The sequence below is a fragment of the Ostrea edulis genome, chromosome 7 (genome assembly GCF_947568905.1).
Source record: "Ostrea edulis chromosome 7, xbOstEdul1.1, whole genome shotgun sequence".
Classification (NCBI taxonomy): Eukaryota; Metazoa; Mollusca; class Bivalvia; order Ostreida; family Ostreidae; genus Ostrea; species Ostrea edulis.
In genome coordinates this window covers 35,974,779-35,993,077 of record NC_079170.1, presented here as the reverse complement: position 1 = coordinate 35,993,077, position 18,299 = coordinate 35,974,779, and the positions used below count along the sequence as shown (strand labels likewise).

Genomic DNA, 18,299 nt, shown 5'->3' with positions numbered 1-18,299 from the left:
TATAGTACAGTATTTAATGAGATTAAGTTTAACTATAGTATCAGTGATTTGACTTAAAATACTTTCAGCAGAGGTTTGGTTCCTGGACTCTGAGAATTTCAAATGAGACGTTGACCTGCTATTATAAAGTGTAATGTGATTATCGAGTCGAAATTCGGAGCTTTTATTCAAGATAAATATAGATCGGGACATTTGTGTCATTTTGACACAGCTTTTTAAAAAGAACATTTGCTTTCAGGATCACTGACGGACGATTATGTGAAATGCTTGGATTTCTCAGAAAAAATTCAAACATAAGTTGAGTTTCCTTTATTTGAGCAGTCAAAATCTAAGGAGTTTTTTGTTGTTGTTGTTGTTGAAAAATCCAGGTCTGCTACATGTGGTGAAATGGAGGGAGAACAGAATTCTGCTGAAACAAAATCCAGAAGCTGTACAGGGTAGGAACTGCATGGTGATAAACCAAGTTAGAGGAGGAATTTATTAGCAGGGGAGATGACTCTGTCACATTGGGAGGTTTCTGCAGGTAAGGACTGGGTTGGTGAAAGGTTGCTTTAGTCATAGTCCTAAGTTTTATTAATTTATGCACAAAACGAATACTTTGAACGATTGATCTAGCAGGTGTTACATTAATGAAAACTTGTGATGATATAATACAGAGAGAAAACTCCAGTGTGTATCTATATTATTGCCAGAATGTGTGTGTGTGTGATCAAAGGTAAAATCAAGCATTAAGTAAATGCCCTTAATCTTTAGCATTAAATTGGTATTTAATATCAGGTATGTAACTTAATGACTATATATGAATTTGATCTGTGCTTTCCATATTGACTTTGTTCCTTAATCTGTAAAATTACTATTTAAGGAGGAACTTCTTATGTCATAAAGGCTCATTTACTTTTTAAGAATATAAAAATCAGCAATTATAGATACGTGTATTATTCCTTTTAAATCTAATTCCCTAGCTGGGTAGCTCAGTAGGTGAACGTGTCGACTGCTGATCTGTAGTTTGAGTCTAGCAGATGTTTTAATTTTTTTCCAGATATTTTCTAAAACTGCTTGTTTTTAACTATAAGTAACTTAACGTAAATCTGAAACTTTTCAATTTCAAAATATACTGAGAGGCTTTAAAAAATAACCCTTCCTTTGTAGTTTTTTGTCCTATTTTTTTTATTTCATTATCTTGAAACACATCATATTTCTGCAATAATCTTGATAAACAAAGTTTATATATAGCCTTCAATTTAAATTTCAATTCTATATATTCCCTGAGAGGCTACATTCACTGAGGTCAAAGGTGATAGGAGTGGGCAAAAATTCTGGTTTAGCATTTATGACAGCGCATATGACTTTCCATTGACTGACAAATGGTTTGAATGCTTCTGTGAGGAATATTCTGCCACTCTTCCAACTACTCGCTTCCCAGTTCTTGTGGATTCTGAGACTGGCAGTTTTGCACATGTCTACTAAGTTCATTGGAAACATGTCCAATCATATTAAGGTCTGGGGACATTGCAAGCCAATCAAGGACATTGATGCTATTTCTTTGAATAAAATTCCCTGTCAGTTTTGCAATGAGTGTACTGGGATTGTCGTGATGAGAGTTTAATCTGTTGCATTGTCTGTGCTGCTGTGTGCCAACAAAGGCAGCAGAACGTCATATATATATACCGCTGAGCAGGTACGTTTCTGTGCAAAATGACCAATCGGGAGTGAAAATGTGTTAATCGCACCACAAACCATGACAAACCTCTGCCAATTTTGTTTCTTTAAATCATGCAATTGTCTACTTATCGTTCATGGATACGTCAGTAAGTGCGTATTCTGCCATCCGCATTATATAGACATTGAACCTTGATTTGTCAAAATACATGAACCATATCAAAGTTTGGCATCGATTTAATCTCAATGTCGGGGCCTACTGTACTCTGTAACGTCGATGTTTGGGTTTTGATTTGTAAACCTTTGTAAGGTATTCTGCAGAGAATCCCATTGAGGACATTTCAATATCTAATTGTTTGCCTCTCTGTCATCGCAACAGCCATAAACCTGTCCTGCAGGTGGCGCTGCCGTATGAACGCCTGTTAACTTTGTGTTGTCACAAATGGTTGACCAGATCTTGGGGGATCATTATTGGACCCTTTTTGGTGATAAAACTTGTATGGATTGTATGGCAAAACTGGTCTTTACCTTTTCATATCTTTTGGATAGCATCTGGAAGATTTTGTGCAATACTACTCACACCGTGTAAACAATGATTAACACGACTAACACAGATTAATGGATTTTAAACATCAGGCCAATGTATTGAGGTGGGGGGGGGGTGTAATTAAGTGTGGAAAACATAAGCAAATTTTTACATTTAGAAGAAATAGGTGTTGCATTTTTAAACTCCATCAGTATATCATTGTACTAATGCTTCACTTTCCATCCATGTTAGATTTTCCTCCTGATATTAACAAGTGGATGGAATTGAAGGACACGTCCCTATATTTGATGTTTCTATCAGTGCTCGAGCTGGGCTTCGCCATTTTCGCCAATGGCGAATTTTTTTCCAAAATGGCGAAAAAAAATTGAAAGTGGCGAAGATCCCTTTTTGCAATAAATTGTATTTTAAATCCTTTGTCAGTAACGCATTATAGCCTGTTTGTTTATGCAGTCAAAATCTGTTTATTCAGTCAACGCGTGCAACCGGAAATCTCGCGTCGCTCCAGTGCACACAGAGCTGGTCACAGCCTCAGGTAATTTATGGCTGCAAGAAAGTCAGTGATTATGTAATAAAGTACATGGGACAGCTGTTTACCCTGCTGTGGTCAATTATTTAACATTTAAAGTCTTATTCATTATCGTGTTATCATCTCCACATTAATGTCAATTCTTAACCAGAGAACCGAACGGTAATTAAATTGGCCGTATTATTGTGTATAATGTATATATGAATACATCAATTGTTTGTTTTTGCGGCCAAACTCGTTGATTACAAGATTTTGGATTTGATGTGTTTGATTTTAGTTCGAATATTTCATAAACAATGCGGTGCAGTCACCATTGATATGGACATAGCAAATTTAATAAATAATTTTCTTTGAAGTTCGGTGTGCAACAGTATAAAAATGCTAATCTCATAAGACTATGCACCCCATTCTATTTTGACACTAAACTTGTAGCTTCTGACCCTAGTCAGTCTAAAATTAAAAACATAACTATGTTTGGCTTTACTGTCAACCCCACCTGCTCAAACATCTGATTCTGTCCAAATTGCAAAATCTTCCATACAAAAACGGAAATTTAATAGGGAATGGTTGAGATACGACTCTAAATTGGGCTTGATGTTTTGTGACATCTGCATTTCGGGCAATGTACACAATGTTTTCACTGAGGGGTGTAGCATCATGAAGTTTATATTTATATGATTTATTATCTGAATTTTGATTTCCATAATAGAATTTATCAAACAAAAAAACTTCTTATTATTTCAGAAATTTAAGAAGTGTTTAGGTATGGTAGCTGGATATGATTAAGTAATGTAACTGATTCAAAATGCTAAAATAAGTGTAATGAATAAAATAATATATATTATGATGGAAATAATTGTAAAGCATGCGATTATTTGTGCTGCGCCGCTCCCCGAAAAAGTGGCGAAAGGGAATTCTGGTCCAGTGGGAGCACTGGTTTCTATATAATTGTGTTTAGTCTTTTATACATGTGTGTGTTGGTGTTTATCACAGAGTAATGATATGCGTCTAGTCCGGTAAAGATCAAACGCCTATAGATCCTTACTGCCGCTGGCTAGCCTACTTGTAGGTGAAAGGGAAAGTAGCGAAAGCAGAAATCTCGCCCCGCCAGTACCAGCCTCTACATTACTTAAGACTCCTTCAAACACCTCCTCAGGGCAACACACGGAAACTTGGGTCTAGCACTCAAGGCTAATATGAAGGGGATCTCGGAGTAGTAAGGACCCTAGAGGTGTAAAGTGCAGGCCCACCGGTGCGTGGACATGCCCTGGCTCTTACCAACCTTGCCCCATCTATGGGTCAAATAGTTCCACTGCCTTGTGGATGGTTTTGGCAAGTCAAAGGCTATGGAAGAAAATCCAGAAAGAAAATCTGTGTAGATGAACACGAAAGCAAGGGAAAGCAATCATCTAAGGGAAGGACAACCCCAACAGAAAACCACTGGTCCTCCGAGTTCAGGGGGTTATGCTTAGGGTCAGCAACCCTAACATGTTAAACAAAAGACGCTACAGAAACGTTAACCAGAAAACAAAATGATGGAAGAAGGATTGACACCATTCAGGACAATGGAAGTATGACGGGTGAATCATCCATCCCGATAGGAGATGTCCTTCGACCGAAAATAACCCGTAGAGTGGGCTGCTGGAACGTGCGGACCCTCTACCAAACAGGAAAACTAGCACAAGTGGTGAGAGAAATGGAGCATTACAAGATCGAGCTCCTAGGAGTTAGTGAAGCCAGATGGACAGGTAGTGGATCAAAACAACTAGTATCAGGACATCAGATACTCTACTCTGGAAGAACCGACGACCATCATTGCAAAGGAGTAGCCATTATTACAACAAAGGAGGTCCACAGAAGTCTTTTAGAATGGAAACCTGTGAGTGAGCGAATAATAACAGCAAGGTACAACTCAGCCTTTGCCAAATTGACTGCTGTGGTTTGCTATGCACCAATAGATGATGGAGAAGATGAAGAGAAAATATCTTTCTATGACAGCCTACAAAATGTAGTAGACGACACACCATCTCATGATGTTCTGCTTATCCTTGGGGACTTAAATGCTAAAGTTGGAAAATGCAACCAAGGTAAAGAAACCATCATAGGCCAGTAAGGAATAGGAGAATGTAACAACAACGGAGAGAGACTATGCACTTTCTGCCAAGAAAACGACCTAGTAATTGGTGGAACTATATTCATGCACAAAGACATCCATAAGACAACATGGAACTCACCAGATGGTCATACTAAGAACCAAATTGACCATATTATCATCAACAAGAGATGCATGGAGAAGTAGTCTTCTCGAAGTGGTTACAAAACAAGGGGCTGATGTGGGAAGTGACCACTCTTTAGTACTGGCAAAAATCAAGTTAAAATTGAGGAAATCAAGGAAAAAAGATCGAAGACCACCTCCAATCAACATCCAAAAACTCAAAGATACAAAAACTGAGATCTATTCAATTAAAAGTCCAAAACAAGTTTTCAACACTCATGGAACATCCTGATGAAATCAATATGGAAACTTTTAACAAAGTATTAATAGTAAATAGTCAACGAATACTTGGTCCAAAGAGAAAGAAAAAAGAAGAATGGATTTCAGATAAAACATGGAAAATAGTAGAAGAACGAAAAGAGAAGAAAATAAAATCTTGTCCACAAAATCCAAGAGGCAAAAGGACCAACTCCAGGCAGAATATTGGAGTAAAGAGGAGTGCAAGAGCTGACAGAAAGGCATACACTGAAAAGCTAGCTTATGAGGCAGAACAAGCAGCTTCTAAACAAGACATGCAGACCCTCTATCGAATTACAAAAACATTAGCAGGCAAATTTCAGTCATCAGAGCTACCAATTAAAGACAAACAGGGAAATGTACTATCAAAAGAAGAAATCATACTGAAATGCTGGAAGGAACATTTTGAAGAAGTATTTAATATGAAAGACCCAGAGAACGAGGCAATAATAATACCAGCCACGGACACATTAGATATTGATACTGATCCACCAAGTATAGAAGAGGTAAAAAAGGCAATCACCAAACTTAAAACTGGAAAAGCTGCAGGCATTGATCAGATACATGCAGAGCTTCTCAAGGCCAAAGAATACTGGACACCTACAATTTTGACAAATATCCTACAGATGATCTGGGAATCAGAAGAAACACCATCCTTCTGGAAAACCGGCCTTATAGTTAAATTACCAAAGAAATGAGACATACTTTCAAACTGTAACAACTATAGAGGAATAATGTTGCTTTCCATTACCATGAAGGTTCTAAGCAGAGTGATACTGGACAGAATTGCAGAAGTAACAGATCCCTTACTGCGTCAAGAACAAGCAGGTTTTAGGAAAGGGAAGTCGTCCGCTGATCAGATATTCGCTCTCAGACAAATTCTAGAACAAAGCAATGAATGGAACTCCCCATTATACATCAATTTCATCGACTTCACCAAAGCTTTTGATAGTGTTAATCGCCTAGCCCTAGAAAGAATCCTTCGTCATTATGGAATCCCAGATAAAATCATCTCCATCATCAAGATGCAATACACTGAACTTAATGCCAGAATTATCAAACCTATCAGAGGAGTTTAAATTGATGACAGGAGTGAAACAGGGATGTCTGCTCTCTCCTCTTCTCTTTACCTTCTGCATCGACTGGATTATGCGAAAAACAACTAGAAGCAAACGAACAGGGATTACTTGGGGTATGACAGAAGTACTTGAAGACCTTGATTTTACGGACAATATTGCACTGTTATCTCACCGTCATCGAGACATTGCAAGAAAAAACCACCAAGCTCGCAAAAACAGCTGAAACAATTTGCCTTCATATAAACACCTCCAAAACTAAGATCATGAAGGTCAATACCATATCAGAGGAACCTATCTCTTTAAATGGCACAAACATAGAAGATGTCACCTACTTCCCATACCTAGGAAATAAGATCACCACTGATGGGGGTTCAGAGGCAGATGTACAAGCTCGCATTTCTAAAGCCACAGTAGCGTATGCTGCTCTGCGGAACATCTGGAGGTCAACATAGTTTAGCACCAACTTCAAAATTAAGATCTTCAAGAGCAACGTGCTTGGGGTCCTACTATATGGTGCTGAATCTTGGAAAGTAACCAAGTCTATTTCCAACAAGCTGGATGTATTTCAGACCCGATGTCTCCGCAGAATATTGCGCATCTTCTGGCCTAACACCATCTCAAATGACGAACTGTACAAAAGGACAAACACCACTCCTCTATCCCAGACGATCAGAAAGAGAAAATGGCTGTGGATAGGACATGTATGCAGAATGTACCCAAATTCCATCCCAAGGGTTGCTTTGAAATGGTCACCAACTGGCAAGAGAAAGAGAGAACACCAAGAGAGACCTCGAGAAGATCGGTGGAGAAAGAAATGAAAGATAACAGCTGGAGTTGGGGAGAGGTCCAGAAATGGGCAAAAGACAGACCAACATGGAAGTCTCTGGTGACGGCCTTATGTGCTGACCAGCACGAAGAGGACTAAGTAAGTAAGTTTTATACATGTGTGTAGCAGTTAATATTTTACAGGATGGAACTTGGTCAAAGATCTCGATATTGTCTCCACATTCTGAATCCGTAGCACTGATGGTTAACTGGACGGAACATAGCACCACACTCAATCCGAGCTCTCGATATTGTCTCCAGATTCTGAATCCGTAGTAGTAATGGTTAACTGGACGGAACATAAGACCACACTCAATCCGAGCTCTCAATATTGTCTCCAGATTCTGAATCCGTAGCAGTAATGGTTAACTGGACGGAACATAGCACCACACTCAATCCGAGCTCTCAATATTGTCTCCAGATTCTGAATCCGTAGTAGTAATGGTTAACTGGACGGAACATAGCACCACACTCAATCCGAGCTCTCAATATTGTCTCCAGATTCTGAATCCGTAGCACTGATGGTTAACTGGACGGAACATAAGACCACACTCAATCCGAGCGAGTCTCAGTTATTGTCTTCACATTCTTGATATATTTTTCATTTATGATGCAAAACATTAAAAATATAACTCATTTACATAATGTTGACAGCCAAAATTTTGACCTTCTGAATGCAAGGATAAGCTATATATACATGTGTAAAAGAGCTATATTCTAGCCTTAACTCTCAAGTCTTTTTTTATCTTTACAATCAAACCAGTGATTCAGAAATGTTTTAAGATTTGGTTGTTCAAAGCATCTTAATTTTGCACAGTCACAAATTTAACTTTTATATGACACATTTTACTCAAAGAATGCTTGAAATGTGATAGATATAATAAACTTAGATTGATATCCATTTCTTCTGTAAACTTCGAAAACAATGCCATCAGTCTTTGTTTACAAAACAAATAATAAAACTCTCTAAAATGAGCTGTTATAATCTATAACTTTATTTTTTGTGAAACCTTTTCAACACATTAGACAGTAGATTTTGATCATAAAAAGTGATAAACAAATGGGGGGGGGGGGGGGGGGGGGGGAGGGATTGTGAATTAGTCCTTTTAACTGGACGGAACATAAGGTCCAAACTCAATCTGAGATCTCGGTATTGTCTTCATATATTCTTAATCTGAAGTACTGAGGTTTATCTGGACGGAACTTAAGGATGGAACTCAATCCGAGTTCTCGATACATGTATTTTTTATATATGATGTATACACACTTTAAATCTCTGCCTTATAGAAATCAATCTCCAAGGCTATTACTCTCAGATGAGGGTTACAAGTTTTACATAGGAATGTTAAGGAAATATCTTCGAAAAATCTTTTCTCAAGAACTACAATGGCACACATATTGTTAAAATGATATGCAAGCATCCTCATATACTAGTATTGCAGTAGTACATCATGACACCTAGGTCGGGATGTAGCTATATGAGAAGTTTAAAGCCTCACATTATACTTAGGACAATGCTGAATGAAAATCTTAACAAGAACCACAAGGTTATGTTATCAAATTAGTATTCAATGATCTTCATGCAGTTCAGATTCAACTTTATTTACAAGCTAGGGTGCAAAATGTCAAAGGCGGGAATTATCATTTAGCGTAAGTTTAGACCACGAACCCCGATTTCAGCAAGGGCCATTCGATGGGTTAGAGTTGCTGTTCATGTGAACATTTTACATGAATTACATGTGAAAAGGGATTTGCATAAAATTCATGTAAAAATATTCACATGAATTTCATGTGAACAGCAATTCGATTGAAATTCACCGTGAGATGTTCACATGAAATGTTACCTGTGTATGGAAAAGGTGAGTGATGTGGCCCATGGGCCTCATGTTTATTATCCTGAAAACGAAGAGGGGAAAAGAAATTAATTCTGCAGCACTGGGACATGGATTTAGCCATGCAGATCCATTTCAGTTTTCTGTTTGATGTTGTTTTATCCTGAGCTTGTGTGATACAATTTCTACTACAATACACACAATAAACAGCAAACAAAGTGACTGATGGGCAAACACAGGTGTGTTTCTTCTTTTTCTTGAACCACTTAACAAAATGTCAGTAATTACAAGGAGGACGATCAAACACGTGTTTCTGTGTAATGAAGGAAAATAAATACAAATTGTTACATTGTATTCCTTATACGAACAATTTGTATAGCAGGTTTGTTTTGGTATAATGACAGAGAAATTATGTCAACTGCTAATTTAAAAATCTTGTTAACTTCATGCGACTAATGTAAATGTTTATGTTATATTTTCAGGTGTAGAGTTGTAAAGAAATTTAAATTCACCAGAAATCCCAAATATCCAATGTCAAGATCTGATTCTCAAAGAGTGTCAGCTGTAGCCCCGTATCAAGGCGAGATGTCAAACGCGACAGCATTTAATTTTTCTCCATGGGGAAGCCTCTTATGGAATTCATTTAAAGATTAACCGGAGGAAGAAGTAAAATCAGAAATACACAGGTAGGCTCTATACAAGCTACATGTATTTTGGTACCAGACCCAAGTACTTTCTAATTTAATTTCCATTTTAATTTGATGCCATCAGTGTTATGTAATTCAACCATGACAGCTCCTTGTGATTGCACATATTTATTTTGTTCATTACAGACAGAAGTATATGCACACTGTGTGACTTGAATTGAGTGCAGGATTTCTGTGCTTGACCGCATGCGTTATGGGAGTTTGTTTATAGAGTAATTCGGAGTGCTAAGCAAGGAACTGGGGGGAAGATTAATGTATACTGACATGGTACCCCTGGGTGAAACATTGGACCACAAAATTCTCTCATGTCCAAATCCTATTGTCACATATTCTGTCACAGTGGACTAGTCGAAACATTGTAAGGTAAGCCATCATTCACTTACTGTAATGATAATATATTGTGCTTGTTTGAAATATGTAGATTATACATTATGTATACATTTTGAATACATTTTCAACTATCAAAAATCATAAAACAATTATAAATGGAATGCTCATGCCCATTTACGTGTATTTTCAATTTTTTTTGTTGGCAGCTAGTATTTGAATTTAAAAAAAAAAAATAAACGTTTTGCCTGCATGAATTCAACGAAAGCATAGTTTACATGCATACTAGGTTAGATATATATAGATCTCAGACTGGAGTTTCAAATTATTATTAAGATAAGGGCAGTTATCTGAAGCGGAACACAAGCATTATTAATTTTAATTCTATAGTGAATATGTAAATTTAGTTGATGAATATCTTTATACTGTGAATATGTTCTGTGGATATAGCTCTGCAAATGTACAAGAATTTAATTGATTTGCATGTGATTTATGAACAATTTTAATCAATAAAATAATCTGATCTCCAAGTCATTTTTCACACAATCATTTAGATGAATTCAAAACAAGGATTGATGAGTGAGATGGAAATTAATATGGACCCTTCCTTTAATTAGATTAATTCTGTTGTGATACATTAATTAAAGTTTATATAGTGTGCTTTATTAAACTAGCTAATTTTGACTCAGTTCAGTGAGCAGTGTTTAACTTTTGATCTTAATGTGAACTGTGAAGTTTCTTGGGAAAGCTTACGGCACTTTATCTTCAAAATTATCAGTACATCAAACAAATTTGCAGTCGTTTAAATTTGAAAAGAGGACACAGGATTTAATTAACCTCTCTTCATGAATCCAGCGGAAAGATATTGCAGGTTTTGTAAGGAGCTTCTCTTTCACTGGGACTTTTAACCGCGTGACTGATAAGTCTCATCTTTTTGTGGGATCCCTTTAATGACTTGTTCAGCCATTCCGTGTCTTTGTCAAGGTAAACTCAGTTTTACCTGAACCAATCAGATAGGTGATTTATGGAAAGGTGTTTGTCCCTCTATAAGGAAATAATTAGAGGATTGAATGACTGAATTGGATTTGGAACAAGTGATTAAGTGATGACTGACCATATAAAATATGCTTATCTGTCAGATGAACATGAGTGAAGACTGGCCTGGGGCGAGAAAAACCACCAGCGTGGACCAAGTAATAAGATAGTAAAGATACAAAGACAAAAAGATACACACCCATCTTAAACATTCAGGTCTCAACCAACGGTCCATATAAGGTTACCAGGGTATCTGCATTTAGATCATGATGGAATCAGGGTGTTTTTTTAGAAGTTGATTAAGGCGTGATGGAGGACATTTAAGAAATGATTTTGGAGTGGTGGTGGAATCAGGGTGTTTTTTTAGAAGTTGATTAAGGTGTGATGGGGGACATTTAAGACATGATTTTGGAGTGGTGGTAGGGGACCTTTAAGGAAATGTGTGACATTTCTCAATAATATATTTTTCGTGACATCTTGGGTACAATTCACTTGCTTTTTGTTTGTACAGATAACTTGGGGTATATTATCACAATATATCTGTTTTATAGATCAGTTTACATTAGTAAAAAGTAAAATCAGCTGTACGTATTACAGATGGTTCTATAGGGACATTACTTTTAGTTAATGTTGCAAGGAAAGGGAGAAAAATCTTGGGAACAATGGGGGGTTAAACTGGTGCCCTTGCATAACTAGATAGGGGATGTGGTCATTGAGCTAACCTGGGGCCGAGATATGCAGTATGGTAATACATTACTATAGTTACTACACTATATAATCTCAACAAGATTTCTTCATATAGAGGAGGTGAAAATAAAATTTTTAAGAAATGTTAGAATCATTGAGTATGACCTAAAGCATTGATTTTGGAGTGGTGGTGGTGGTGGTGGGGGGGGGGGGGGGCATTTAAGTATTGATTATATGTAGTAGTGATAGGGAAATATTTAAGATTCGATTGTGAAGGGTTGGTAGGGAAATTTTGAGTTGATTAAGTTGGGGTAATGAGGAGTGCTAGCTTGAATTGATATCTAGAATGGGTGGTCAGACTTGGTTGGTTTTTTTATTTTTATTTTTAATCATAATAAAATTGTGATTACAAAATTGCTCCATTTGATACTAATTTTAAAATGCCAAACCTTATAGAAGCTAAGGTGCATTTAGTATAACACTATTGAGATATGTATATTGTATATATGTGAATTTAGAAGGAAAATAGGTATGATAATTCAATTCAGCAATGATAAATAAATTCAGCAACGAAATTTGAATTCAGCCTTACGGCCTTTATATTATATAGTTTTCTATCAGCATTGATGAGAACACATAAACTTCAACCTGTCATTGAAGCGATGGAGGGAATGATCTTATCAGCGATGTCCTAATGTATCCCTGCAATAAAAATAACTGCTCGAAGTAATATGTCTATATAAATGTTACATATTGGTTGGAAATTTTATCTATATCTTTTGTTGTTTGTGTCAATTAAGTTAGAAGGCTGACATATCTCTCCCATTATGGAGACTGGCGTTGCTAAATTTTCAGACTGACAGGGGTAAGATTCTACAGATTTTGGGAGTATATAACATTCTCTTTATGTAGTATGGTGAGGTGTGCAGGGATTAACCCCTGTCTATCATTCTCATGTATAAGTATCAATTCGCACAGAAAACTTTTTTTGAGTATACTGCCATTCAAGTCTGTGAAGCGGGATTGTTTACGATACTGACAGAAATTTACCAGCCCAAATGAAACGCAACTTCTACTCAATGTTTCTTTCAATTTTTATGTACAAGTATTTTTTAAAATTTGTTGTCATCAACCTCTTACCCCTGTGCCCCCAATGATAGATGATTTTTGTAATTCATGAACATTTTTAGAAGCCAGACTCAATTTTATGGACTTTTCAGACAAGTATTTAATTCCAGTTTCCTGGCCTGACCATGCAGTGGCTGTTTTTTTATTGATAAAACTAAAATATACCAAAGTCGCACACAATGTAAATACAGGGGACATAACTCTCTAATTTGATTATTTCCTTACTTGATGTGCTGTGTTTATCGATATAATATAAGATTTATTGAAACCAATTTGGGACCTTTGAGGACATACAATAAAGAGCAACATGCAATAGAAGAAAGTCGCTATATATATCATGTATATACATGTAATATATATCTACAGAAATTTGTAAAATGTTAATTACTTGACCCAATTTTTTTTTTTAAAAACCAGGTAGATCATATGTTGCATAATAATTCACAAGGTATCCTGATTTGAAGTTTATTAAGGTAAACAGGGCAGAAGCTGGGTAAATTTGCTATCTATAAACTGAGATTTTGATAGTTTGCATTGACATTGTTTTGCCACTGTTTATAATAGGGATTTGAACATGATGTGTTGAGTGAATGAAGATGTTCAGAAGCAGGTGTTGAGGTTTCAGTGATTTGACACAAGAGAAGTTGAAATCTGCTTTATGTGTTAGCATGCCAGGGTAATGGTTTTACCTGTAAAGGTATGAAATATTGGGCATTGCTGACATTCCTCAGACAGTAAAGCGTTGAAGGCCACGCAATTCAAAGAGCTAGAAATATCTTTTCTTTAGATTGTATTTCCTATGTGTTCTTGATAAAAAGCATTCAGAATTTAATTATAACAATCTGAGGCTTAATTGAATTATGACCTCAATGAAAAAAAATTTATAAGGAAATTTTCAACATTTTTTTCTTTTTGGAGGGGGGAGGGGGTGATTAAAATATGAGGTATGTGAAACATGATTGTGAAATACTTGGCCTTGGATAGGCAATTCAGTCAGTATTACAGAGGAGATCATGAAAGTTTTGTGTTTAATCAATCAAATTGTCGATTATATAGAAACCAATCTAATGAGTCCAGCATCTGCTGCCTGTTAACAGCATTGGTCAAATTCATAAAAAAGTCTCCTCGATTGATTATGCCATTTACAAATTGTATCTGTAATTCGACATACAGCAATTTATATATTAACCATGTTACACAATCTAGACATTTGTGCAGCCAGATTATGTTTATAGATTAGGATGAAAAGTTTCAGGCAGATGTGCGAGATGAAACTGTATTCTGTGAGAGAAATTATACGTGTAAGTCTTCATTTTTTGCAGGTATTGTTACGTCTTTTGTGATATTTTCACGCCGCATGTCTATTTTATTATCATGCCAACAAATGAATAAACCACACATATATAATTCTCCTACAGCTGGTAAAGAAATCCCTTGCAGTCACAGTTCTCGTCAATATTGTATGTCACACCAGACGTCAACTTCTGAATTCATTGCTCCTATCAGGGTGGGGATTTTATCAAAAAATGACAAATTAACTTTTATTTACTCTGACAAAATTGATTTTTTTTTTTGTATCTTGATGAGATCTATGAGAGTTAAGTGACCAAAACTCCTCAGTGTCCACTTGTGATAAGTTTGTGTGATAGGCACATGGGATCGTATTTAAGTTGGCATGCTGCATTCTTCAAGTCAATGACACTTTTAAGGAGTCCATACGGAAGATGGAGATTTCATTGACAAATGAAAACCTTTAAGTTTCAGTTAAGCTGGATATTGTGTGACAAAGCAGGCAGTGCTTATGATAAGCAATTTTTTTTTTCACCACTATTGCTATCAGTATAGATATTTACCAGGAAAATCTGCTTCCTTTCACAAGGAAAGTGTTTTAAGAAAGCAGTTGGTTGGGATGCAGTTTGGCATAATTAAGTTCGGTGGATATAGCTTTAGGTTGACGTCAGTGCATGAAGAGTTCAGCCACCTTTTTGGTCAGAATTATCATGGTTTATAGACAGGTGTGTTTTTCACATTTTGATCACAACAGTAAGGAAATTGGCAACTTGTGATATTGCACCTCAGGGTTGCCGCACTGTACCTCTGCAGAGGTGTCTTTGATGTTCATTGTTTTAGCTTACTGTGCTATTAGGAAGCTAAAACTGAGATGGCAGTTTTTTTTTCATTTTTCATTGATTTGACTTTAAATTGATTTTAATTAATTCACTGTGTATTACTCAGCATTTATCTCTTTGTAGATGATTTTTTTTTCTTGTGTTTTTTTTCCAGAGAGTTGATGGCCCTTAAATGAAGACTAACTCCGGAATTACATGAGAAGAATGGCATTGTTCACCTCAGTTCAAGGGGTCAAGGACATTTTTCTTTTGCTGCTGCTGATTGCTTTTTTCTCCATGCTTTTAACCTATCATATAGGACTTTACTTACCACACCCTCCTGTAGGTCACAGAGAGCCACAGGAAAACCATGTGTTCAAGTTTCATGAAAAGCGAATTATTAGAAAAACTGACACTGGAAAGGAGGTATTCCTGCAAAAGAAACAAAGCATTCAAAAGGTCCCTGCAGCTTCCGTGCCTGAGAAGCTTAATATCCTGGATAAAATTTTCAAGGTAAATTTATTTTTATTTGAAATTTCACATACTTGGAGGAACAAATTCCAAAGGATAAAAGTTGAATTGTTGAAATAATTGATAAAGAAACCAGTGTATATACAGTATATGTGTATATACTCCGGGTTTGTTTGGTATGTATAAGATGTAATTTGATATCAGATGAAAAGAAGTGTATAAGTGTATATGTTAATTGTAAAGAATGGCATCAATCAACTGTATTTATTTAGTTTTTGAGCATCTTTACATGTTGAACATCAAAAAGAGATATTGATAGAACACAAAGTATTTAACAGGCTGTTCAAACAGATTGGTTCACATGAAATAATTTAAATTTGTGTTCTTTTTGCTGGACATAATTTAAAGATAAGCATGTGTATAAGGGAGATTAGATATCACAGAAGAGTCAGGAGATTTGATACAGTAATGTCACTATCTTGTGTCTTAGTTTCCGTGACCCCTTTTGACCCTCAGTCTAATAGTGAGGTGTGCCCATATCCCTGATAAACATCTGGCGGTCAGGGGGGACATTATTTTGCTATAAATGTCACTAAATTCTCCACAAATATGCTCAATCACAAAACACATTAAGCTTCAGGGGATCCCATATGGTATATATAATCAATAATGGTCAGAGCACAGTTGGGTTTTTTTATCTTCAAACAGTGAATTTTTAATTGCATCAATATTTTGTTTGCATATTGTTTATCATCCCATTCAAGAATGTGTCACTTAAATTTAAAGATGTCCCCAGCTTTTCTCAAGTACATACATGACATTTCTGACATTTTCCTTTGAAAATTATTTTTTCGTCTTCTTGACATGAAGATCGAGTTCTTTTATGTTTTCTGAAATAGGTTTAAATTTTATTTTGTAGTTTATATTACCATGCTTTGGATACTGGTGTGGGTAACTCAGTGGTTAGATCACCAAACTAAGTAATGTAACCGAAACGTCCCTAAGATTCTAAACGCCCAATTGTTCCAAAGATTTTTCTCTCCTCCTTTGCTCCAGTAAATGTCCATTTATACAACTTACTGTAATACATCAGAGCTCAGACGTTACATTTTCACTTGAAACCAAACAGGAACTATTAAAATATGCCAATTCTAAAACAGACATGGTAATATACCTCAAAATGTTTTGTGAATTGTACATGGAATATCATAAAAAAAATTATGTTACCGAGTTCTAAACGTTGTATATATATGTCCTTAAATACAACAACTCTTGACTAATGCATTATGCTTAAGACTGTATAGCACTCATGAGGGTTCTTTGTCGTGCTAACGCCTACCATGAAATGTCTGTTTGCAAGGTCATACCTGAAAGACTCATGACCTTCACTTCTCCTACTAAGCTTGAATAGTTTGCTTCATGATTAGCATCTTAGATGTATTGAATTTCTCAGAGGCTGTTCCATGCTAGTTGTGATTTAATATTTATTTTGCTGATTTTTTCACTGGGGCTAAGCCCATTTTGGGCCCCGAACTCTGTGATACCATAAATAATTTATGGTATCACAGAGTTGGGTCCAAAACAAGCTTATATAAGCCCCTGTGGATTTTATCAAAAGTTTAAATTCATAAAAAGTGAAGTAATATGCAATTGCATGACTATAGGTCTACATGTATCAGATAACTTTATTAGTTTGTGTGTATTTGATTGGCACATTATATTTATAAGCTGATTAGTGCAGTGGCGGATTTAAGTTTAAGGGGCCAACACACACACACACACACACCCCTCTAAAATTTTCATATTTAAGGTGAATGTGGTCTCTTGCTTAGAAAAATGTAAACGATAAAAGAAGTAATATATACTTCCACTTTCAGAGAAATAAATGACAAAATCTTTTGATTTATTGAATCACTTTTATTGGAAGAACTTGCATTTTTTCCCAAAAAAAACCCATTAAAATTTACGTCATTTTATTAATTTCACCTTATTATAAATGACAGAAAATTGTAAAAATGACTGCATAGGAGACATATTTCAAGCCCTATACAATCTGTAAAATCCAGGAGTTTCTGAGGGCTTTGCCCCCATGGCTTCACCCTGGACCCACTGGGAGCCTTAATGCAGCCCCCAGACCTTGTAAAGTTGCGCCCCCCCCCCCCTTAACCGTAATTCCTGGATCCGCCCCTGGATTAGTGGGCTATTATAATGTCACATTACGTGTGAATTTATAGAAAGAGTGAGTTTGATTGTGAGGTTATAGGCTCTGGAATCTTTGAACTAGATTTGTTTATAAATATTTGTATAAATAAGAGTCTAATACTGAATTGCATTTGCTATTGCATAGGGTGAGGAGATCTCTCTATCACTTACATTTCTTGCAGATTTTAAACTTGATAACAGTTTAAGTTTATTTTTCACTGACACATTTTTTAGAGCATTAAAGATTTTTTTAAACTTTTGATAAGATGTGTATGTCATTGATTGAATATCACTCAGAGAGAATTATTTTTAATGCTGAGATCTACATAGGATTTTTTTCAACCGATTGCCTTCTTTAATTAGAAATCAGGGTCAGGAGGGTTTTCCTCACTGTTTAATGTTTACATTTGTTTAGATTACACAACTTCGGGGTTTTATTTTTGTAGAAGCATGCCCCTATCGTGGTCAGTGATATATGTTGATACATTCCGTGGGCAATGGTGATGTATGAGAAAGTAGCTATTTCAGAAAATAAACAAGAAATATAGCCTCTAGGGGGGGATGAAATTAATTTGTTTGTCTCAGATTTAGCACCTTTGCTATGCCTTTAATTAAGCGTGATGGTTTTAAGCTTTTCCTGGTAATTCTATTTCT

General features: G+C 36.0%; 3 protein-coding genes across 4 annotated transcripts in view; all 3 read left to right on the top strand.

The window, feature by feature from the left end:
• The first annotated feature begins 4,305 nt into the window (after positions 1-4,305).
• Positions 4,306-5,942, top strand: LOC125656542 (uncharacterized). The gene is made up of 2 exons (XM_048887145.2): positions 4,306-4,819; positions 5,335-5,942. Exons 1-2 carry the CDS (start codon positions 4,306-4,308, stop codon positions 5,940-5,942), a joined length of 1,122 nt encoding a protein of 373 aa, XP_048743102.2.
• Positions 5,943-5,996: 54 nt separating this feature from the next.
• On the top strand, positions 5,997-6,323 carry LOC125656543 (uncharacterized). The gene has a single exon (XM_048887146.2). The coding sequence runs from the start codon at positions 5,997-5,999 to the stop codon at positions 6,321-6,323; it is 327 nt and encodes a 108-aa protein (XP_048743103.2).
• Positions 6,324-14,372: 8,049 nt separating this feature from the next.
• Positions 14,373-18,299, top strand: part of LOC125654030 (cadherin-like and PC-esterase domain-containing protein 1) — a 35,354-nt gene continuing 31,427 nt past the window's right edge. For both annotated transcript variants that reach the window (XR_008796908.1, XM_056144177.1), the window contains exons 1-2: positions 14,373-14,879; positions 15,148-15,485. Coding sequence is in view for 1 of the 2 variants with exons in the window: in XM_056144177.1 (XP_056000152.1) it covers positions 15,189-15,485 (297 nt within the window). In the remaining variant the exon portion in view is untranslated. The remainder of the gene's footprint in view (positions 14,880-15,147; positions 15,486-18,299) is intronic.

What these genes read in the sequence shown, in the direction of transcription:
- LOC125656542 (XM_048887145.2), top strand. Translation starts at nt 4,306, where the DNA reads ATGACGGGTGAATCATCCATCCCGATAGGAGATGTCCTTCGACCGAAA. An exon ending in AGTTGGAAAATGCAACCAAG is followed by an intron (nt 4,820 to 5,334) that starts GTAAAGAAACCA and finishes AATGGATTTCAG; the next exon opens with ATAAAACATGGAAAATAGTA.
- LOC125656543 (XM_048887146.2), top strand. Translation starts at nt 5,997, where the DNA reads ATGAAGGTTCTAAGCAGAGTGATACTGGACAGAATTGCAGAAGTAACA.